Source organism: Pseudophryne corroboree, chromosome 2 (genome assembly GCF_028390025.1).
Source record: "Pseudophryne corroboree isolate aPseCor3 chromosome 2, aPseCor3.hap2, whole genome shotgun sequence".
In the NCBI taxonomy this organism is placed as follows: domain Eukaryota; kingdom Metazoa; phylum Chordata; class Amphibia; order Anura; family Myobatrachidae; genus Pseudophryne; species Pseudophryne corroboree.
Window position 1 is genome coordinate 212,294,569 of NC_086445.1, and position 24,741 is coordinate 212,319,309.

General features: G+C 47.9%; 1 protein-coding gene across 2 annotated transcripts in view; it reads right to left on the minus strand.

Moving 5' to 3' along the window:
* Positions 1–24,741, minus strand: part of LETMD1 (LETM1 domain containing 1) — a 101,559-nt gene that overhangs the window by 49,164 nt on the left and 27,654 nt on the right. For both annotated transcript variants that reach the window (XM_063952292.1, XM_063952293.1), the window contains exon 4: positions 176–258. In XM_063952292.1, coding sequence (XP_063808362.1) covers positions 176–258 — 83 coding nt within the window. The remainder of the gene's footprint in view (positions 1–175; positions 259–24,741) is intronic.

Sequence of the window (24,741 nt, forward strand, 5' to 3'; positions counted from 1 at the left end):
CTGTTACCCAGGTGTGGCCATCTGGTATCATTTACAAGCATAATTAATTCACAGATCCAAAGTCTAACAAATGAAACGTTACAGCTCATCTCTCACCAAGCTGCATTTAGACAACGTAAATCACAATAAGCGGATTGATTTTATTTAACAGCACAGGGCTGTAAGTTATACTTACATCAACACAAATACAAAGTAGTTTGCAAAGGGCGGAATTGAAATGATCATCACAGGGAGGGCTTTAATAATATCTCTTCGGAACTAAAGGGAACAGAGACAGGCTATTGGGGAAAACACACTAATACTGATTACAAGCAGCAAACAAAAGGTGACAAATAAAGAGAACCACGAATTACTGTTGTATTGTACATGGTGTATTAGTATTTAATTCCCCATTTTAAACAGAAGCAGAACCAATCTCTATTGCAGCTGATATATGTGGGCATAAAGATTAGGTGGAAAACAGTTTCCTAAACACTGGGGATTCTGCTTTAAGAGCTTTTATTGCAAGTCTAACTTCAGTGGTAGTTTTGGGCCTTGTCAATCGCCTTGGCATAACTGTGTAAGCAACATTTGTGCAGTTAATCACAGGCTACAGATAAAGTGGTCAATTCAATTAGCCACAAGGGAGGAGAGTTGTTGTTTTAACAGCATAGAAATGGTGACAGCGGTACCCTCAACTCATCCCCCCTCATTGGCCCAACTCAATCCTGGATTTGTGAATTTATGTACAAAAATCTACGAGTCCTTATGTACCATAAGTGTAAGGCCTATAGCCGCACTTACTAGCACTGTGAGGGAACTCGATGCTAATTAAATTAAAATTATAAAGACTTCGGGCAAGGATGTATTTATTTTTAAAGCTGAAATCATTTACAGGGTTGGTTTTGTCTGGTAAATGATTGCCGCTTTAAAAATATGTGCATTCTCGCCCAAAGTCCCACACCCTATGACAATTACCCCAAAGGGTGGAGTAAAGATTAGTGTAGATGTATCTGAATCTCTTTTAAAATATGGCTGTCACGTTAAGTGAGATTCCATAAGAGGGATATTACGCCTCATATAGTGCCAGCTGTTTGTATACTCTTCTTAGCAAGCAGCTCACCTGCTCTGTTACTATACTACAGAAGGACCTTCGCTAATCTTCCCATATGTTCTCAGATTATGGAAATGTTAAAGAGCAGACATTTGTGCTGGTATTTTGCATCATTTTTCTTAAGGTAACTGCTGCAATTAATAAGAATGTTGCTCAATCTTGGATGCCTTACGAGTGGTCTATCACAACTCAGATTTATGTCAGGTGTAGCTTCTCTTATAGAATCTATCAATTCTTAAAAATACTCGTAGCATCTAATAATGTGTTGCTCAGTTTCCATACTTTTAAGTATGGAGTGGTTTCAAGTAGCTGCAACTCCATGGTATCTGTTGCATGGTTTCAACATTTAATCGGGCCGCTGTGTATTGCAGCAAACCTTAAGAAAACGAGACAGATACAATACTATATTATGTATTCTGCAATATAAATGAGTATGGAGGAAATGGTATAATCCCATTCCAGGAGATGCTAAACACTATTTCACAAAAAACGGAAAAATTAGAAGACCGAATCAGCATTTACAAAAGGAAGGGTGTTCAAACGCCAAGGACCAATGTGCACCATTATAAGACTAGTACACACAATACATTGCTGGCACCTGTGTCTTATTAGCATGGAATGAAATACAAAAATAAAACCCATACTTTACGAGTCAATTGAAAAGAGATCTATTAATTCATTTGAAGATGAGTATTACACAGTGACACAGGCAGACCTGAAACTGCCTACTAACACAGGCTGTCAGCGACTTTCGTTAAAATATGTAGTTATGGTATGCTTACTGTCGATAACTATTTCTCCTAAGTCCACAGTATCCACAGGATAAACACTGGAATATGAGGTAGCGTCAGTGGATTGGCACCAACGATCAAAAGCTTTCGACCTCCCAGGATGCAACGGGCTAGTCTCCTATATCTCTGCCTCCTGGCTCAGGCAATTCAGTTATTTTCCAAAGCTCCAGGCAGGAAGGAGCATCAGAGAGCCCTAATCAGGCAAGAAGAACACACATGCACACACTTCCGTACAAGAAAGAGGTTAGTAGGTGTAAGGATCCTCAAATCAGGTACATCAGGGTGGGATCTCTGTGGATACTGTGGAGAAATAGAGTTATCAACAGTAAGTCTACCATAACTACGTATTTCTCCTGCAGGGGCCACAGATTATCCACAGGCTAAACATTGTTATGTCCCAAAGCAATTTTAGTGGAGGGGACACTCCCGATTAGACAGGAGAATTTTTCACCCGAATGCAGCATCCTGACGCGCAAAGGTATCAAAGGCATAATATGTCTAATGAATGTGTTAATGGAAGACCATGTGCCTGCCTTACATATCTGTCCAGCTGAAGCACCATGTTGTGCTGCCCATGAAGGACCTACCTTACGAGTAGAGTGAGCAGACACATTAGCCGGAATAGGGAGATCAGCTTGAGAATATGCTTCTGAAATCGTCATCCGAAACCATAACAGGCCATCCTCTCTTATGAAATCCGTAGAGAACAAAGAGTATGTCTGTCTTTCTGATGGCACTGGTATGATCCACATAGATTCTTAAAGCACGGACTACATCCAATGATGCATCTCCCGCAGAAAGGTCCGGTCCTTGGAAAGCCGGGACTACAATTTCTTTGTTAAGGTGGAATTTAGACACCACCTTAGGAAGATAACCAGATTTGGTTCTGAGAACCGCTCTATCTGGATGAAATATCAGAAAAGGAGGACGTCATAACAATGCCCTTAAGTCTGAAACTCTTCTAGCTGAAGCAATAGCCAGTAGAAAGAGAACTTTAGCTGTCAACCATTTAAGATCCACTTGCTTCAGCAGTTCAAATGGTGCAACTTGAAGCGCCTTTAGGACTAAACTTAGATCCCAAGGAGCTGTAGGAGGAACAAAAGAAGGTTAGGTATGAAGAACTCCTTGGAAAAAAAGTGCGAACATCCTGTAGGTTACCAATTTTCTTTTGAAACCATACAGTCAATGCTGACACCTGAACTCTCAAGGAAGCCACCCGTAGACCTTTGTCCATTCCTGCCAGAAGAAATGCTAGGACTCTGGAAACTCTGAAAGACCTAGGGTCAAATTTCCTGTCACTGCACCACTGAATATAGGCCTGCCACATACGGTAATAAATGCGAGCCGAGGATGGATTTCTTGTTCTAAGCATTGTTTGAATTACCTGTTGTGAGAATCCTCTTGCTTTCAGGATGGAAGTCTCAAGAGCCACGCTGTCAAAGACAGCCGATCCAGGTGCTTGTAATAGCAAGGACCCCGAGACAGTAGATCTGGTCGTTGAAGGAGTAGAAAACGGAGAATCCACCGACAGCCCTGCAGATCTGTGTACCAATGTCTTCTGGGCCAAGCTGGAGCTATTAGTCTCATGATGCCCTCTCTCTATTTTACCTTTTGCATAACCGTGGGCAACAGGGCGATCGGTGGAAACACAAAGGCCAGACGAAAGTCCCATCTTACCGACAGGGCATCCACAAACGTGACTTTGGGATCCTTTGTCCTTGACCCGTATGCGGGAACTTTGTTGTTCTGACAGAAAGCCATGAGATCTACCTCCGATAACCCCCACTTGTCTACCAGAGTCTGGAAGACCTCGGGGTGTAAATCCCATTCGTTTGCATAAATGGCGTGTCGACTGAGAAAATCCGCTTCCCAGTTTAAAACTCCCGGAATGAACACTGCGGACAAGGCTGGATGATGAAGTTCTGCCCACTTTAACATACGGCTTACCTCCTTCATTGCTTTTTGGCTGCGAGTTCCTCCCTGATGACCGAGGTATGCTACAGTCATTGCATTGTCTGAGCAAATTTGAACTGGCTTCCCCTGTAGAATGTCCTTTGCCGGAATGAGTGCCATATATATGGCCCGAAGTTCCAATAGATTTATTGGCAGGCAACTTTGGTCCACTGCCCTTGGAAGCAACTTCTTTCTGACACTGCTCTTCAGCCCTGAAGACTGGCATCCATTGTCAGAACCTCCCAATCTGAGATCCAAAAGGGTCTCCCTTTGTCCAGATGGTATGTCTGTAGCCACCAGGCTAATGACCTCCTTACTTTTAGAGGAAGGACCATAGTCCTGCGTTTTTATTGTCTGATGTAACACATTCCATTTGGAAAGGATCAGACGTTTTAGAGGCCTCGAGTGGAATTGAGCATACTCCACCATGTTGAATGTCGACACCATAGATCCCATCACACACATCGCTGTTTGAATGGATACCCTTTGACTGTGTAGCAGCTACTGAATCCTCAACTGTATTGTGGAAATTTTGTTCAGAGGTAAAATTACTCTCTGAAGGCCCGAATCCAATACAGCCACCAAGTGCAGTATCCGTTGTGACGGAACCAGGGACGACTTTGCCCAATTTATGAGCCAACCGTGTCTCTGCAAACAAGCTATTGTCTGTTGTAGATGACACTAAAGCAATTCCTGAGATTGTGCCAGGATTAATAAATCGTCGAGGTATGGAAAAATCCTTATCCCCTGCCGATTGAGATAAGCCATCATTACCACCATAATTTTGGTGAACACTCTCGGAGCTGTGGCCACTCCAAATGGTAGGGCCTGAAACTGAAAATGTTGCTGGAGGATAGCAAACCTGAGGTAGCACTGATGGGACTGTGCTATAGGAACATGCAGGTATGCATCCTGGATATCCAGGGATACCATAAAATCCTCCGGCTTCATGGCCAAAATAATGGAACGTAAAGTCTCCACATGAAAACGAGGCACCCAAAATGTACTTGTTCAGCACCTGGAGATTGAGTATGGACCGGAACGACCCATTTGGTTCTGAACTAGACACAGGTTGGAATAAAAACCTTGTCCTCATTGGGCAGGAGGAACTGGAATTATCACTCCTGATTGAAGCAACTTCTGAACAGTCTCTTGTAAGGCTCTGGCCTTCGTTTCCACTGAAGGCGGGCTGGTACAAAAGAACCTTTGTGGAGGGTGTTTCTTGAAGGCAAACGCATAACTGTGAGAAACCGCTTCTTGCACCCAGGCATCTGTGGTGGACGGCTGCCTGACCTGTGCAAAATGAAGAAGTCGGCCTCCCACCCTGGGATCCCCCAGGTGGAGGCCCGCTCTATCAGGCTGATGGCTTATCTTCTGGCTTGGAAGCAGGCCCTCTGGTAGCCCAATGCTTTGTAGTCTTAACAGACTTGTCAGATTGAGACTGTTAGCCATAACCCTTTCCTTTTGCTTTACCTTGGGTCTGAAAGGGACAAAAAGCTGGAAACCTAGGTTTAGATTTGTGTGTTGAAGGAATCTTCATTTTCTTGGAGTCTGCTTCTGACTCCAAAATGCTGTTTAATTATTTACCAAAAAGAATATCTCCAGTAAAAGGCAAAGACTCTAGAACTTTCTTGGACTCTGAGTCAGCCTTCCATGTACGCAGCCAAACAGCTCTGTGAGCTGCTACTGCTGAGGCTGATGCTTGAGAGGCAATAGTACCCATATCCAAGGCTGCTTCTTCCATAAACATAGCCGTCTGTTTAATATGTGCAATATGGGATTATTGCTCTCCAGATGCCAATGAAAGATCATCCTCCAATGCATCAGCCCAGGCTGCCACTGCTTTTTCCATCCAGGCTGAAGCCATGGCTGGTCTTACAAATGCCCCAGACAAGGAGAAAATGGTTTTTAAAAAACCATCTATTTTCCTATCCGTAACATCATTTAATGATGTTGAAGGCAGATTTTCGCACCAATCGAATGACATGCGTATCTACTTTGGGAGCCACCTCCCTTTTTAAACAGTCCCCAGCTGGAAGAGGATAATTGGAATTCCATTTCTTGGATTTCTAAACTTCTTACTGGGTGTTACCCAAGCCTCTTGCATAATCTCCGTCAATTGTTCTGACCCCGAAAATTCAGTCCTGACTGTTTTGGGATTATTTTAACACAGGTGCCTTGGATTTTAACAAATGCTCTGCTGCCTTCTCTAAGGATAGAATGGTTTTCATAGCACTAATTAGCTCAGGTATATCCACTGAGCTGGGACCTTCATCCTCATCTCTGTATGCAGACCCGGAATGCGAGGAGTCCTCATCCTCCAAAGAGTCCCCATCTGAAACATGTGTAGACTGTGAAGATGTTGTTTCATGTCTGTGTGATTTACTTTCTACAGGCCTTTCAGCCTGTTTTTGTTGAATGGCAGCAGATTCTTGGACTGGATGTGATAACCCCCAGGGGGAATGTTGCATGTAAGGGTTAACAGGGTAACCTATCCCAGGTATAGGAGATGCCATTATCCGCTCAGCTATATTGGATAATGTGCGAGCAAAAGAAACCCATGGGGGTTCAACTTGAACTTGTGCCTGCCTTGGATTGTTCAGGAGACTTTGGTGAAAGCTAAAACAATTTGCACATAATCCATTTTGAACCAGATCCTGAGAGGTTAACCCAGCTTTGCAAGACAAACATGAAATCAGTGTAGGTGCTGCTGTGGAGTGTATCCTCCGCACCCTTGCCTCTCTTAGACATTTTACACAAATCACACACCTGTACAGTGTTAAATACACAATTTGTGACTGAAATCACTTTAAAACTTGTTAAAGTGATATATAATCCGATCCCTCCCTGCCTTACACCAGCAATGAGGATTGGTATATACACAGAAACTGATAGGAATAGTAAAGTCAGCAATCACACTAGCAATCAGTCACAAGTTATACATTAGTATAATAAGCAATATGAGCACATATTCAACTACAGATACATTTCAAGTATGTAGGAGAAACATATTACTGCATTACCTTATATAGAACTTTAAACGTATTCAGTCGCACAGCGAAAGAAAACAGTAGCAATAGTTTACAGACTCATATGCATCAGGCACTTATCCAACTACTTGTATTTAATGGTAGGTAGAGACTTAGGGGGTGATTCCGACTTGATCGTAGCTGTGCTAAATTTAGCACAGCTGCAGTCAAGAACACAGACATGCAAGGGTATGCCCAGCACAGTGTTAGTCCGCCCCGCATGTCAGTCCTTGCCCCGTCGCAGAAATGCAAAAGCACCGCGGCAATGCTTTTGCACTTCAGGAGTATATCCCGGCCAGCGCAGCTTTTGAGTGCTGGCCGGGAGCTACTCATCGCTGCCTGGGTCGCAACGGCTGCGTGTGACGTGTCACAGCCGCTGTGGCCCGCCCCCTCCTGTCCAGCGACTGCCTCTGCCTGTCAATCAGGCAGAGGCAATCGCTAGGCAACGATAGCAGTCGGCTGTCAGCCATGCGCCGACGCATGCGCGGTTCTGACCTAATCGCTGCGAAGAACTGCTGCGAGCGATCGGGTCAGAATGACCCCCTTAGTGCTGTATCACCAGGCTCAGGAGAGTAGGATACTGGGAGAGTTCACCCCGCTTCCAGGATCGATCAATACCTTAGTGAATGCTGAGTGGATCCAGACACTAAACAGTGTACACAAACACCCAGTATGCCCACAGTGAACACCGACACACTAGTTACACAGTCTCCTATGCTGCGACTGGGTCCTTTAGATACACAGCGTCTCAAACAAAAGCGTAAAATCAGTTCATGGCGGGAAACTCGGAGGAAACTGGTCATGAACCAGGGGGGAGGGGCGACCAGGGGAGCGTCTTACTCCCCACTGCTGACATCAACCCCAGGAATCACGACTTCTCACTAATCCCTGGAGCCTATGATCCCTGGGGCCTAGCGCTGGTGCACCCGAGGTGGCAGCCGCATCAGCGACTGTTCAGTAGTCTCCTTCCCGAAAACAGTGCGGCTGTGTCTTACGTCTCCCCTGCTAAGCGGAACTGACACCTTAATTTCTCCCCGTGCTCCTGCCACAGCCTGGTAATGTCAACTGGACTTGCTAGTACATTCTATACAGACATCAGCCAAAACAGCACTGTACGCGTGGGTATGCGTTGTCGCGACCCGACGGAGAGTTATCGGAGCGACTCTTTCTAAGGTGCGTGCAAGACGCTTTTAAGAAAACTCGATCAAAAAAACTTGAGACTATAATAAAGGAGATTTATGGTAAGAACTTACCTTTGTTAAATCTCTTTCTGCGAGGTATACTGGGTTTCACAGGGAATAACATCGGGTGTAAAGTTGGATCTTGATCCGAGGCACCAACAGGCTAAAAGCTTTGACTGTTTCCAAGATGCACAGCATCGGCTCCTCTATAACCCTGCCTCTGTGCACAGGAGCTCAGTTTTGTTAACCAGTCCAATGCAGTAGCAGGTAAAAGACGGAAGATGTTAGCCACATAGAACCACATTCTAACGACAGGAGAAGGTACCAGCGGCTAATGCCATACAAACCGAAAGAAGCGACGTGCGTCAGGGTTGGTGCCCTGTGAAACCCAGTGTACCTTGCAGAAAAAGAGATTTAACAAAGGTAAGTCCCTACCATAAATCTCCTTTTCTGCAGCGGGGTACACTGGGGTTCTACAGGGAATAACATCGGGGATGTCCTAAAGCAGTTCCTCATGGGAGGGGACGCACTGTAGCGGGCACAAGAACCCGGTGTCCAAAGTAGGCATCCTGGGAGGCGGAAGTATCGAAGGCATAGAACCTGATGAACGTGTTCACTGAGGACCACATAGCCGCCTTGCACAATTGTTCAAAGGTCGCACCACATCAGGCCGCCCAAGAAGGTCCAACAGACAGAGTAGAATGGGCTTTGATGGTAGAAGGAGCTGGAAGACCAGCCTGTACATAAGCATGTGCAATCACCATTCTAATCCATCTGGCCAAGGTCTGCTTATTAGCAGGCCAGCCACGTTTGTGAAAACCAAAAAAGACAAAGAGGGAATCAGATCTCCTAAGAGAAGCTGTTCTCTTCACATAAATACGGAGAGCCCATACCACATCCAAAGACCGCTCTTTGGAGGATAAACCATGAGAGGTAAAGGCCGGAACCACAATCTCTTGGTTAAGGTGGAAAGGCACCTAAGTCTGAAACCGGTCTAGCAGAGGCAATAACCAGCAAGAACAGGACCTTAAGAGTAAGCCACTTAAGGTCCACAGACTCAAGAGGTACAAACGGAGACTCTTGTAAGGAGTCCATAACAACCAACAAATCCCAAGGAGCCACAGGCGGGACATAGGGAGGTTGAATCCATAAAACACCCTGAGTGAATGTATGATCATCAGGCAGAGTCGCAATTTTTCTCTGAAACCAGATCGACAAGGCAGAAATATGAACCTTGAGGGAGGCCAGACGAAGGCCTAAGTCCAGGCCCTGTTGCAGGAAAGCCAAAAGCTTGGCAGTACTGAACTTATATGGGTCATAATGGTTAGTCATACACCAGACGACGTAAGAATTCCAGACCCTATAATAAATCCGAAGCTGGTTTACGGGCCTTCAACAAGGTTTGAATGACCGCCTCAGAAAATCCTTTGGTCCTCGGTACAGAAGCTTCAAGAGCCACGCCGTCAAAGCCAGCCGGGCCAAATCCTGGTAGACACAAGGGCTCAGAACGAGGAGGTCTGGGCTTTGTGGAAGTAGAAGAGGACGCTCTATCGAGAGACCCTGCAGGTCTGAGAACCAATGCCGTCTGGGCCTCGCTGGAGCGATTAGAAATAGTATTCCTCCTTCTTGCTTGAACTTCCTTATTACCCTGGGCAGAAGTGACACCGGAGGGCACACGTATGGCAGCCGAAAGTTCCATGGAATTGCCAGTGCGTCCACAAACGCTGCTTGAGGATCCCTTGTCCTTGTTCCAAAGACCGGAACCTTGTGATTGTGTCGAGACACCATCAGGTCTGCATCTGGTAGGCCCCATTTGTCTACTAGGAGTTGAAAGACTTCCGGATGAAAACTCCACTCTCCGGCATGTACGTCCTGACGACTGATGAAATCCGCTTCCCATTTGAGGACACCCAGAACGAACACTGCCGATATGGCTGGCAGATGGCGTTCCGCCCAACAAAGGATTTTTGATACTTCCTTCATTGCCATGCTTCTTTGAGTGCCGCCTTGATGATTTATGTACGCCACCGTGGTGGCGTTGTATGACTGTACTTGAACAGACCTGTTCTGTACCAGAGGCAGAGCTAGTGTCAATGCATTGAACACTGCCCGCAATTCCAGAATGTTTATCGGGAGGAGAGATTCCTCCCTGGTCCACCGACCCTGAAGAGAGTGTTGCTCCAACACCGCGGCCCAGCCCCGCAGACTGGCATCCGTCGTCGGAAGGACCCAGTTGGAGGTCCAGAAGGGACGACCCCTGCTCAGTTGCTGGTCCTGTAGCCACCAGCTCAGTGACAAGCCGACCCACGGAGCCAAGGAGATCATGTGGGTCCTGATCCAGTGAGGCAGGCGGTCCCACTTGGAGAGTAACTTCTGCAGGGGGTGGGAATGTAATTGAGCGTACTCTACCATGTCGAGAACCAACACCATAAGGCCTAGTGCTTGCATCGCCGAGTGTATTGACACACGTGAGCGAGAGAGGAAGCATCTTATCTTGTCCTGAAGTTTCAGGATCTTTTCCGGAGACAAAAACAACCACTGGTTGTGGGTGTCCAATATTGCTCCCAGGTGCACCATGCTCCGAGCAGGGACAAGGGAAGATTTCTTCCAGTTGATGAGCCACCTGTGGGCTTGCAGGAATTGGACCGTCAGTTCCAGATGACAGAGGAGAACCTCTGGAGAGTTCGCCAGGATCAACAAGTCGTCCAGATACGGCAGGATCCGGATACCCTGATGGCGGAGTAGAGCCGTCATGACCTTGGTGAAAATTCTTGGAGCCGTGGTCAGACCGAAAGGTAAGGCCTGGAATTGAAAATTTAGGTTGCCAATAGCAAACCGCAGGTATTGCTGATGCGACACTGCAATAGGAATATGCAGGTAAGTATCCTGTATGTCCGGGGTTAACATATAATCCTTGGGCTCCAAAGCCAGAACAAGAGAGCGAAGTGCTTCCATACAGAATTTGGAAACTTTCACAAATTTGTTCAAAGTCTTCAGGTTGAGAATAGGCCGAGAGGACCCATTCGGTTTCGGGAGTAGGAACAGCGTGGAATAGTACCCACTGCCTCTCTGAGACAGAGGCACCAGCACAATCACTCCTGTATCCAGGAGAGATTATACCACCAAATGGAGAGTTTTTGCTTTTACCTGACCCAAAGGGATGTTTGTTGAGCAAAACTGACGAGGGGGACGTTTCTTGAAAGAGATGGCGTATCCGTGAGCGACGACTTCCCTTACCCAGGCATCCGAAGTGGTCTGTAACCACCCCTGAGCAAACCGTAGAAGTTAGCCTCCCACCCTGGGATCCCCCCAGGGGGAGGCCTGCCCCATCGTGCAGCAGGCTTGTCTGTTTTGGAAGCAGGCTGACGGGCAGCCCAGGCACGTCTAGGTTTGGGCGTAGAGGTTTTGGAAGTGCGAGCCTGTTTCGGGTACGCCTGACCCTTTGGCTTTACCTGGAGGTCAAAAGGAACGAAAGGAAGTACTCTTAGCCTTCGGAGCCGAAGGAGAAGTACTAGGTAGACACGCAGTCTTAACTGAAGCTAAGTCAGCAACAATCTTGTTGAGATCTTCCCAAAAAAGAATGTTTCCCTTAAAAGGGATCACCTCCAGGGTCTTTTTAGAGTCCAGATCTACGGACCAGTACCGCAACCAGAGGATCCGGCGAGCCAGAATAGACGTAGTAGACGCTTTGGCCGCCAGGATACCTGCATCAGATGCCGCCTCCTGAATATAATGAGAGGCTGTATTAATATATGAAAGAAACTGTCTAGCATTATCAGGAAAATCAGACGGTAGTCACGCTTCAACTTCCTGAACCCAGGCCTCTATAGCCTTAGCTGCACAAGAGGCCGCAATAGTGGGCCTATGTACAGCTCCAGCAAGAGTGTAAATGGACTTCAAGCAACCCTCCACACGCTTATTCGTCGGTTCCTTCAGCGAGGTGACGGTAGTGACAGGCAGAGCAGAGGACACCATGCGACTTGTGAATCCACTGGCGAAGGTGTTTCACAATTTTTACTTAACTCTGCAGTGAGGGGATAACGGGCTAGCATCTTTTTAGACAAAGAAAAATGTATTTCCTGGATTTTTCCAGGATTCCTGACAAGTGTCAACCAAGTGGTCAGAATGAGGTAAAACTAATTTAGTAACCTTCTGACGTTTAAACTTATCTGGTTTCTTAGAGGTAGCTGGAGGCTCTTCGTCATCACAGATTTGAATAATCAGCCTGATTGACACAAGTGGATGTTCCTGACCTCTTGGAGGCTGAGATTCCCCATCAGAAGCATCTGCATCAGTGTAGTGGGGCAGTGTAAGCAACATCTTCATCGGATGAGGTATCCGAAACATGTGTGGATTGTAAGGAAGTAATGGCCCGTTTAGATGACCCCTTGGTCTTCGGCGGGCGAGTCAGGATTTTGCTTAGCCAGAGACTGATTTAATTGTTGTAACTGAGAGGACAGAGTATCTGCCCATGGCGGATTAACTGCAGGGACAATATGCGACTGTAATGGCACAGGAGGTCCCATAGGGGGCTTAAGTCTAGTGACTAGCGTAGTCAGTAAAATAAGATTTTACTTACCGGTAAATCTATTTCTCGTAGTCCGTAGTGGATGCTGGGGACTCCGTAAGGACCATGGGGAATAGACGGGCTCCGCAGGAGACAGGGCACTTTAAGAAAGAATTAGGATACTGGTGTGCACTGGCTCCTCCCTCTATGTCCCTCCTCCAGACCTCAGTTAAGGAAACTGTGCCCGGAAGAGCTGACAGTCCAAGGAAAGGATTTTGGAATCCAGGGTAAGACTCATACCAGCCACACCAATCACACCGTATAACTCGTGATAAACTTACCCAGTTAACAGTATGAACAACAACAGAGCATCAGATAAACCCTGATGCAACCATAACATAACCCTTATTTAAGCAATAACTATATACAAGTATTGCAGAAGAAGTCCGCACTTGGGACGGGCGCCCAGCATCCACTACGGACTACGAGAAATAGATTTACCGGTAAGTAAAATCTTATTTTCTCTAACGTCCTAGTGGATGCTGGGGACTCCGTAAGGACCATGGGGATTATACCAAAGCTCCCAAACGGGCGGGAGAGTGCGGATGACACTGCAGCACCAAATGAGCAAACACAAGGTCCTCCTCAGCCAGGGTATCAAACTTGTAGAACTTTGCAAAAGTGTTTGAACCTGACCAAGTAGCCGCTCGGCAAAGCTGTAATGCCGAGACCCCTCGGGCAGCCGCCCAAGAAGAGCCCACCTTCCTTGTGGAGTGGGCTTTTACTGATTTTGGAAGCGGCAATCCAGCCGCAGAATGAGCCTGCTGAATCGTGTTACAGATCCAGCGAGCAATAGTTTGCTTTGAAGCAGGAGCACCCAGCTTGTTGGATGCATACAGGATAAACAGCGACTCAGTTTTCCTGACTCTAGCCGTTCTGGCTACATAAACCTTCAAAGCCCTGACTACATCTAGTAACTCGGAATCCTCCAAGTCACGAGTAGCCACAGGCACCACAATAGGTTGGTTCATATGAAAAGAGGACACCAATTTTGGCAGAAATTGCGGACGAGTCCGCAATTCTGCCCTGTCCATATGGAAAACCAGATAGGGGCTTTTGTGTGACAAAGCCGCCAATTCTGACACACGCCTAGCCGAAGCCAAGGCTAATAGCATGACCACCTTCCACGTGAGATATTTTAACTCCACGGTTTTAAGTGGCTCAAACCAGTGTGATTTCAGGAAACTCAACACCACGTTAAGATCCCAAGGTGCCACTGGAGGCACAAACGGGGGCTGAATATGCAGCACTCCCTTTACAAACGTCTGAACTTCAGGAAGAGAAGCCAGTTCTTTTTGAAAGAAAATGGATAGGGCCGAAATCTGGACCTTAATGGACCCCAATTTTAGGCCCAAAGTCACTCCCGACTGTAGGAAGTGAAGGAAACAGCCCAGCTGGAATTCCTCTGAAGGGGCATTCCTGGCCTCACACCAAGCCACATATTTTCGCCATATACGGTGATAATGTTTAGCCATCACGTCCTTCCTAGCCTTCATCAGCGTAGGAATAACCTCATCCGGAATGCCTTTTTTTGCTAGGATCCGGCGTTCAACCGCCATGCCGTCAAACGCAGCCGCGGTAAGTCTTGGAACAGACAGGGCCACTGTTGCAACAGATCCTGTCTTAGAGGCAGAGGCCATGGGTCCTCTGTGAGCATTTCTTGCAGCTCTGGATACCAAGTACTTCTTGGACAATCCGGAACAATGAGTATTGTTCTCACTCCTCTTTTTCTTATGATCTCAGCACCTTGGGTATGAGAGGAAGAGGAGGAAACACAAACTGACTGGAACACCCATGGTGTCACTAGTGAGTCTACAGCTATCGCCTGAGGGTCTCTTGACCTGGCGCAATACCTCTGTAGCTTTTTGTTGAGGCGGGATGCCATCATGTCCACCTGTGGCAGTTCCCATCGCCTTGCAATCTGCGTGAAGACTTCCTGATGAAGTCCCCACTCTCCCGGGTGGAGGTCGTGCCTGCTGAGGAAGTCTGCTTCCCAGTTGTCCACTCCCGGAATGAACACTGCTGACGGTGCTCGTACGTGATTCTCCGCCCATCGAAGAATTCTGGTGGCTTCCGCTATCGCCACCCTGCTCCTTGTGCCGCCTTGGCAGTTTACATGAGTCACTGCGGTGATGTTGTCTGATTGAATCAGCACCGATTGGTTGCGAAGCAGGGTCTCCGCTTGACTTAGGGCGTTGTATATGGCCCTTAGCTCCAGGATATTGATGTGAAGGCAAGTCTCCTGACTTGACCACAGACCCTGGAAATTTCTTCCCTGTGTGACTGCCCCCCCACCCTCGGAGGCTTGCATCCGTGGTCACCAGGACCCAGTCCTGAATGCCGAATCTGCGGCCCTCGAGAAGGTGAGCACTCTGCAGCCACCACAGAAGAGAAACCCTGGCCCTGGGGGATAGGGTGATCAGCCGATGCATCTGTAGATGCGATCCGGACCACTTGTCCAACAGATCCCATTGAAAGGTCCTCGCATGGAACCTGCCGAAGGGAATGGCCTCGTATGACGCCACCATCTTTCCCAGGACTCGCGTGCAGTGATGCACCGACACCTGTTTTGGTTTTAAGAGGTCTCTGACCAGTGTCATGAGTTCCTGAGCCTTCTCCGTCGGGAGAAAAACCTTCTTCTGGTCTGTGTCCAGAATCATGCCCAGGAAGGGCAGACGCGTCATAGGAATCAGCTGCGACTTTGGAATATTCAGAATCCAGCCGTGCTGTTGTAACACTTCCCGAGAGCGTGCTACGCTGATCAGCAACTGCTCTCTGGACCTCGCCTTTATGAGGAGATCGTCCAAGTATGGGATAATTGTGACTCCTTGCTTTCGCAGGAGCACCATCATTTCTGCCATTACCTTGGTAAACATTCTCGGTGCCGTGGACAGACCAAACGGCAACGTCTGGAATTGGTAATGACAATCCTGTACCACAAATCTGAGGTACTCCTGATGAGGTGGATAAATGGGGACATGAAGGTAAGCATCCTTTATGTCCAGAGACACCATAAAATCCCCCTCCTCCAGGCTTGCGATGACCGCTCTGAGCGATTCCATCTTGAACTTGAACCTTTTCAGGTATATGTTCAGAGATTTTAAATTCAATATGGGTCTGACCGAACCGTCCGGTTTCGGTACCACAAACATTGTCGAATAGTAACCCCTTCCCTGTTGAAGGAGGGGAACCTTTACCACCACCTGCTGGAGATACAATTTGTGAATTGCAGCTAACACTATTTCCCTCTCTATGGGGGAAGCTGGCAGGGCCGATTTGTAGGTAACGGTGAGGGGGCATTACTTCGAATTCCAGCTTGTATCCCTGAGACACAATCTCTATAGCCCAGGGATCCACCTGTGAGTGAACCCACTTGTGGCTGAAATTTCGGAGACGCGCCCCCACCGGGCCTAGCTCCGCCTGTGGAGCCCCAGCGTCATGCGGTGGATTTAGTGGAAGCCGGGGAGGACTTCTGTTCCTGGGAACTAGCTGTATTGTGCAGCTTCTTTCCTCTACCCCTGCCTCTGGCAAGAAAGGACGCACCTCGGACTTTCTTGCCTTTTTGTGATCGAAAGGACTGCATTTGGTAATACGGTGCTTTCTTAGGTTGTGAGGGAATATATGGCAAAAAATTTGACTTCCCAGCCGTAGCTGTGGAGACCAGGTCCGAGAGACCGTCCCCAAACAATTCCTCACCCTTGTAAGGTAAAACCTCCATGTGCCTTTTTGAGTCGGCATCGCCTGTCCATTGCCGAGTCCACAGGACCCTTCTGGCAGAAATCGACATTGCATTTATTCTAGAGCCCAGTAGGCTAATGTCTCTTTGGGCATCTCTCATATATAGGACAGCGTCTTTTATATGCCCCAGGGTCAGTACTATAGTACCCTTGTCCAAGGTATCAAGTTCCTCAGATAAGGTATCTGTCCATGCTGCTACAGCACTACACATCCAGGCCGACGCAATTGCCGGCCTTAGTAGGGTACCTGAATGTGTATAAATGGACTTCAGGATACCCTCCTGCTTTCTATCTGCAGCATCTTTTAGTGTGGCCGTATCCTGTGACGGCAGGGCTACCCTCTTGGATAAGCGTGTTAAAGCTTTGTCTACCCTAGGGGAGGATTCCCAGCGTAACCTGTCCGTTGGCGGGAAAGCATACGCCATAAGCATCCGTTTGGAAATCTGCAGTTTTCTATCTGGAGATTCCCAAGCCGTTTCACATAACTCATTTAACTCATGTGAAGGGGGAAAGGTCACCTCTTGCCTTTTTTCCCAATACATATAAACCCTCTTGTCAGGGACTGGGGTTTCCTCTGTGATGTGTAACACATCTTTCATTGCTATAATCATGTAGCGGATGGCTTTAGCCATTTTAGGCTGCAACTTTGCATCATTGCCATCGACACTGGAGTCAGAATCCGTGTCGATATCCGTGTCAACAATTTGGGATAGTGGGCGCTTCTGAGACCCTGACGGCCTCTGCGCTGTAGGATCAGGCTTGGGTTGAGACCCTGACTGTCCCAAGGCTTCAGCTTTATCCAACCTTTTATGCAAGGAATTAACATTATCGACCCCACATTCATTTGTACCCGCTCTGTTTCCACATAGCCTTCCTCGTCAAACATGCCGACACAAGCGTGCCGACACACCACACACACAGGGGATGCTCTATTTGAAGACAGTTCCCCCACAAGGCCTTTTGGAGAGACAGAGAGAGAGTATGCCAGCACACACCCCAGCGCTATATGACCCAGGAATCACACAGTAACGTAGTGTTAACCCAGTAGCTGCTGTTTTTGTGCCAAATTTAGGTGCCCCCCCCTCTCTTTTTACCCTCTTTCTACCGTGATTCTGCAGGGGAGAGCCTGGGGAGCTTCCTGTCAGCGGAGCTGTGGAGAGAAAATGGCGCTGGTGAGTGCTGAGGAAGAAGCCCCGCCCCCTCAGCGGCGGGCTTCTGTCCCGCGTTTTGTGTGTAAAATAATGGCGGGAGCTCATGCATATATACAGTGCCCAACTGTATATATGCTACTTTTTGCCAAGAGGTTCCCAATTGCTGCCCAGGGCGCCCCCCCCCCGCGCCCTGCACCCTACAGTGACCGGAGTGTGTGGGTTTAGTGTGGAAGCAATGGCGCACAGCTGCAGTGCTGTGCGCTACCTCATATGAAGACTGGAGTCTTCTGCCGCCGATTTCGAAGTCTTCTTGATTCTCACGCCGGCTTCTGTCTTCTGGCTCTGCGAGGGGGACGGCGGCGCGGCTCCGGGATCGGACGACCAAGGGTGCGTTCCTGTGTACGATCCCTCTGGAGCTAATGGTGTCCAGTAGCCTAAGAAGCAGGACCTATCTTCTAGTGAGTAGGGCTGCTTCTCTCCCCTCAGTCCCACGTAGCAGAGAGTCTGTTGCCAGCAGATCTCTCTGAAAATAAAAAATCCTAACAAAATACTTTCTTTTTAGCAAGCTCAGGAGAGCTCACTAAGGTGCACCCAGCTCGTCCGGGCACAGATTCAAACTGAGGTCTGGATGAGGGACATAGAGGTAGGAGCCAGTGCACACCAGTATCCTAATTCTTTCTTAAAGTGCCCTGTCTCCTGCGGAGCCCGTCTATTCCCCATGGTCCTTACGGAGTCCCCAGCATCCACTAGGACGTTAGAGAAATTAGAGAAAGCATCCCAAGGTGGGTCTTGATCTGCCCTCGTTGCTGCAGACTGACCATGGGGTATAGAGCCCCCAGTACCTGAACCCTCAGCTGCTATGCTTTCTTCTGTGTAATCCGTGGCGTCAGCACTACATGGTGCAGGATTAGCTATAGATCGACCACCCTGTTTAGCAGACATTATATGCAAGCGTAACCTTATGGTGTAATAGTACAATATGAGCAGACAAAAAACCCCTGTATAGTGTGACTGCAAAGCAGAGCACAAACAGAGGATTTAAGAGGTATGTGGTGACTGTAAAACACAGAGAAAAATACCAAAGTAGTATATCCTGTGAAACACTATTATATGAGGACCCTGACGCACCTAGCCCCCCTCAGGGTACAGAATATAGGGATAGCAATATGTGTGGGATACACGGAATAGAGACCACACAGCAGCTATTGGCACACACTCAGTCACATGTACAATGCAGAAATTATTACCAACAATAAAACTGCACTGGACTAGCAATACTAAGTACAACACTAAGTACAGCTATATAGGTATATAGATATAACAATGCACAGTATATACTGGATGTATATCACAGGATACTTGTACTAAATATCCCTGTAGTAATGCACTTGTTCTTAACTAACACTGTCTAAATGACATGTAGAATACTTAAGTGTCCTGTAAATGCACAGATGATGATGCAGGCGGCTTTACAGAGACATTGCCCAGCAGTCCCAGAATCAGCTCAGCATGTGTATAATGGCGCCAAAAAACTGACAGGGAGTGAGGGAGACAGACAGATGCAGCTCCAGGGCGGGAACATTTGCAGAAAATGGAGCCTGGGGCTGGGGGACGGGCTACAGATCAGAGCCTTATCCCCTTGCTGGACTTCACCACCGGGTACTGCGGGGCCTACTAAACTGGATTATGGTAATCCTACCTGTGCCCCTTGCCCTGGTGGTCTAGTGGGGTCCCTGTACGGCCACAGTGTCCACACCAGCACGCGCGGCCCATCTCCTAGAGACCACGGCGGATCGCGGTTTTCAGTGGGTCCCGCCTGGGGGACCCTCTTACCTCCTCCCTCTAATGCGGCCACACGATCCTGGAGAGCAGCGGCAAGTGTGTGTGTGCCTGAAGAGAAACCGGAGCCCTCAACTGTAAGTACCCGGCAACCAGGGCGCGGGAGTATACAGCGCAGCTGGTGGAGGTGAGGGAGCCTTTGAAGTCTTCTTTCTTCTAAAAAAGCTCTTTTCAGGGCTGCCTAGCGCAGCGCTCCCTGTTAGCTGACTGCACTGCAGGCACGAACTTACAAACGGAGTTCCTCTGCACGGAGATCTTGGGAACAATCAAAGCTTTTAGCATGTTGGTGCCTCGGATCAAGATCCAACTCTACACCCGATGTTATTCCCTGTGGAACCCCAGTGTACCCCACTGCAGAAATAAATTAAATAACAAGCTTATGGCTGCCAAAATCAGCAGCCCAAAGATCGTGGTCCGGCTCCTGCCGCACCAACAAAAAAAATAGTATTTTAGTACCTACCGGTAAATCCTTTTCTCCTAGTCCATAGAGGATGCTGGGGACTCCAAAAGGACCATGGGGTATAGACGGATCTGCAGGAGCTTGGGCACACTATAAAGACTTAAACTGGGTGTGAACTGGCTCCTCCCTCTATGCCCCTCCTCCAGAGCCCAGTTAGAAAACTGTGCCCAGGAGAGACGGACATTTCGAGGAAAGAATTTATAAATTTAAACACAGTGAGTGTCATACCAGCTCACACCACGAACATACCGCAAAACATGGCCTTCAACAGAATACCAGCCCACGGTATGAAACCATACAGCCATATGCTGAGAGAATCTGGAACCAACCTGTGTGTCAACCCAACCAATAATAAGAAACCACATGCCATGGCATGAACAACGTCAGCGATAGCCTGACAGAGAAAAACACCACAAAGTGCAACCAAAATCAATAACTGCAGACACAGTACGCACTGGGACGGGCGCCCAGCATCCTCTACGGACTAGGAGAAAAAGATTTACCGGTAGGTACTAAAATCCTATTTTCTCTTACGTCCTAGAGGATGCTGGGGACTCCAAAAGGACCATGGGGTCTATATACCAAGGCTCCAGAACGGGCGGGAGAGTGCGGACGACTCTGAAGCACCGATTGAGCAAACATGAGGTCCCCATCAGCCAGGGTATCAAACTTGTAGAGCTTAGCCAAAGTGTTTGAACCCGACTAAGTATCCGCTCGGCAAAGTTAACCCGCCGAGACAACTCGGGCATCCGCCAAAGAAGAGCCCATCTTCCTAGTAGAATGGGTCTCCCCCGACGTCGGTAACGGCAATCCAGACGTAGAACTAGCACACCGAAACATATTACAGATCCAGCGTGTAACAGACTGCAGAGACGCAGGCGCCCCAAGCACGCTGGGAGCATACCGGACAAACAGAGCCTCTGTTTCCCGAAACTGAGCCCAATTGGCGACATAAATCTTCAAAGCCCTGACTACATCGAGAGGCATTGAATCAGCCAATGCTGAAGTTACCACAGGCATCAAACTAGGCAGGTTTTTGATAAACCCCGAAAACCCTTTTCGGCAGAACTACTATCCGAGTTCTCAATTCTATCCACTTGGAAGATCAAACAGGGGCTCTTGTGAGACAAAGCCGCTACTTGCGACAACCGCCTTGCGGTCGCACAAAAAGCAAAAGCATGACCACTCTCCAAGAGAGAAATTTTAACACAACCTTTAATAAAGGTTCCAATCAGTGAGACACAAGAAACGCAACACCACGTCAAGAGCCCACTGTGCCAATGGGGCACAAATGGAGGTTGGATGTGCAGTACTCCTTTCACGAAAGTCTGAACTTCCGGAAAGGTGGCCAATTCTTTTTTTTTTATTAAAAGAAAATTTACAAGACCAAAACTGCCCTGAAACGGAGCCTAACTGTAGGCCTGCATCCACATCTGCTTGCAAAGAATGGAGAAGAACGACTCAGCTGAAAGTCTGCCATAGGAAGCTCCTTAGATTTACACCAAGACACATATTCGCCGTTACTTCTTCTTTAGCCTGAAGAAGTGTGGAAATGACCTCACTGGGAATACCCGATCGGACTAGGATATGGCGTTCAACCGCTACGCCGTCAAACGCAGCCGCAGTAAGTCCTGATACACGCCCGGATTTTGCTGTAACAGTTCCTCCCGTAGAGGAAGAGGCCAGGGATCTTCTATCAATAAATCTTGAAGAACTGGATACCAAGCCCTCCTTGGCTAGACCAGAACTATGAGGATCGCCGGAACCTCCGTTCTTCTTACGTTTATCACCTTCAGCAGAGTGAAAGCGGAGGGGACACATAGACCGACTGAAAACACCCAAGGTGTCACGAGGGCGTCCACTGCTATAGCTTGAGCGTCCCTTGACGTGGAACCATATTCCTGAGGTCTCTCGTTGAGGCGAGACGCCATCATGCCCAATTGAGGCACTCCTCAAAGACTTACCACTTCTGTAAAACTTCTCGATGACGACAGTATTTCTCCCGGATGGAGAGAAACCTATTTCAGCTTCTGCCATTGCCGCTTCGCTCCTTGTTCCGCCCTAGCGGCTTACTTATGCCACTGCTGCCAAGTCGTCCGACAGAATTAACATGGGCAGATCACGAAGAATCTGTTCGTTGAGAACAGCTCTTACTTCAAGAAAGCTTATTGTAGACAAGCTTCGCAGCTTGACATTTTCCCCTGTAAATACTTCCCATGCAAGGACTGCTCCTCAGCCTCGGAGATCTGCATACATGGACACCAGGATCTAATCCTGGATCGTGAACCTTCGTCCCTCTAGGAGGTGAGAACTGAGCAGACACCACAGGAGCGATATCCTGGCCATTAGAATTATATTCCGGTGCATGTGCCGGTGAGACCCAGACCACATACCCAACAGGTCCCGTGAAAAGCACTCTGACATTTGACCTGCTCACCGAAAAAGCCTCTTAGGCCGTACCCAACTTCTTCATCAACGGAAAAGACAGAAGGATTTGCCCTGCAAATCTGATCCGACTCAGGATCCTCAGACCTCTTTCCACAGGAAAACACAGAACCTCAACCGTTCAGTATCTACCCTGATACCACCTCCGACATCTGCGTCGTTGGGAACAACAGTCCTTCCCTGTGTTGAAGAACAGACAGAGAAAGTAACAATGATTTGCTCCACTTGTTTCTTGACCTCGCCTCAATCAGGCGAACATCTCATTACAGTATAACAATGGCTCTTACTAATGAAAGAAAACCCTCATACTACCATCACTCCAGTGAAATGGCAAAGACCATCCTGGCTATCCCTCCAGGTAATCTGAATGCGTAGAACAACGCATGTAAACCTTTTTTTTTTTTTTTTAAGTTTATAACCGGGACAGGAGGACAAGGCCCTGAATCTGACGCACCTCTGGAGTGGCTTCGCGTATTACCTCCCCTTCCAGAGGGGAAACGGAAAGATCTATTAGAAAATCAGTGAGGGGAAACATCTGTAACTCTAGACAGTCCCCCTCCGGATTCTATAACTAACTCACGGGTCCTGGTCTATTCCCGGACTAACTGAAAAGTAGTAGACGAGTCCCCACCGGAGTGGGGTCCAGGCAGGTAGATTCAGCACCATGTGGTGGATGTGTGAGAAACAGAAAACGACCTCCGCTTCTGCGAACCTAACAAGGCTGCAGAACACTTACCTTTTCACCTGCCATCTGCACAGAAAAGGAAAAAGAAAAGAACGGTATTAAACTAGTTAAAGCGACTGCATCCCACAAAGGAATGCGTCACCAACCGTTGTGAGGGAATCTAACTCACTAAGTTGGATTTACCAGCAGTATCCGCCGAAAGTGACTGAACTAAGGCATCCCCAAACAGCGGCACACCGCCCTAGGAAAAAAAACTCCAGTATCTCTCGGAGTCAGCCTCAGAATTTCCCGGCCACCTCCTGTATACGCACTGCAGCCTGCCGCGATGTATAGAGAAGACCCAACATAAGGAAAATCCCCTATCTCTGCAGGATAATTCTATCGGATATCCCTCCGAATATAAACACTCCCCCATGTGCATGTAATGCAAATAAGTCCAAAGAATAGAAATAAAATATCACTTAGCTTCCTGTATCCGATCCTTTGTGACAGGACCCCGTGTCGACCAGGAGTTGACTTCCACAGTATTCTCTCTGCCGCGGGAAAAGAATAAACATTCGGACTCCTTGAGAGGACGGGAGACCCACTCGTCACGGCCGACCTAAAGCTTTATCAACAGAGCGACCAGCACATGAGAAAGAATACTATTACTTCAGCATTCATTATAAATCATAAGATGAATATACATATTGTAATACACATATACACACATATCCCACCTATATATACATATAACATACATATAAGCGGATTGTCCGGAACCTTCGGGACCCAAGTGACATTAATGTGTTCTGAATGTGTATGACCATGTACTGAATCCGCAGTTGTGGCTCTACCAGGAAACATTATAGTCGACAGAAAACCTAGTAATCGTCGACAGCAGGGAGTAGCAACCAGGCAAAATAACATACTTGTGACCCCGAGGGAATTATACATATATAATTTTAATAACCATGTCTGTGCTCGAGCTACAGAGTCACGGAACCGAACCATATAAATATATATACAGGTATACGTTAGTTACAGCATGTCAATTTACACCCGGTAATAACAGTTGGTGCCGACAGGGTCACCCACATACTACTGTGTCTCCCATACCGTGTTTACTATGAACAAGTATAACACAACCGATCTGTTGACTCATTATCTACTGTATCAAGTACCAAACAGGTGTCGGCGATGCCGACAATGAACCCCAGAGGCGTTAGTAACAGAACATTCACACGTGTCGACACAAGTGTATTTCTGACAGGGAGCACACAGAGAGTATACATAACCAAGAGTACATGCCCATTTTCAACTTAAATAGTGTTATACATTCCTACATAACACTAACATATATGTGCCCCCCCTTGTCTGTGCTGTACACACGTTTTGGCGGGGACATTGCTTAAAATGGCGCTGTCTCTTTCTGTGAGGGCTAAGCCCCGCCCCTTATCGGCGCGCGGTAGCCCACTATATTTTACCCGTTATATGCAGGCAGGGGACCATATACAGTGGCTACCCACTGTATATGTATACTGGGAGTGTAAAAATAAAGTAAACATACTGCCCAGGGCCCCCCCCCCTGCGCCCTGCACCCGATACCAGCCGTTGGTGTGTGGGAGCAAATGGCGCGCAGCGGGACCGCTGCGATATGCTGGCGGGGGTAGCGGACACGGTGCCCGGTCACCAAATAACAAACTCAAGCCAGCCTTGTCTTGTTTAAAGAGCCTCAGTAACTTGCTGCCCAGGGCGCTCCCCCCCCCCCCCCCAGCGCCCTGCACCCTGTGAGTGCCGTTGGTGTGTGGGAGCATGGAGCGCAATGCGA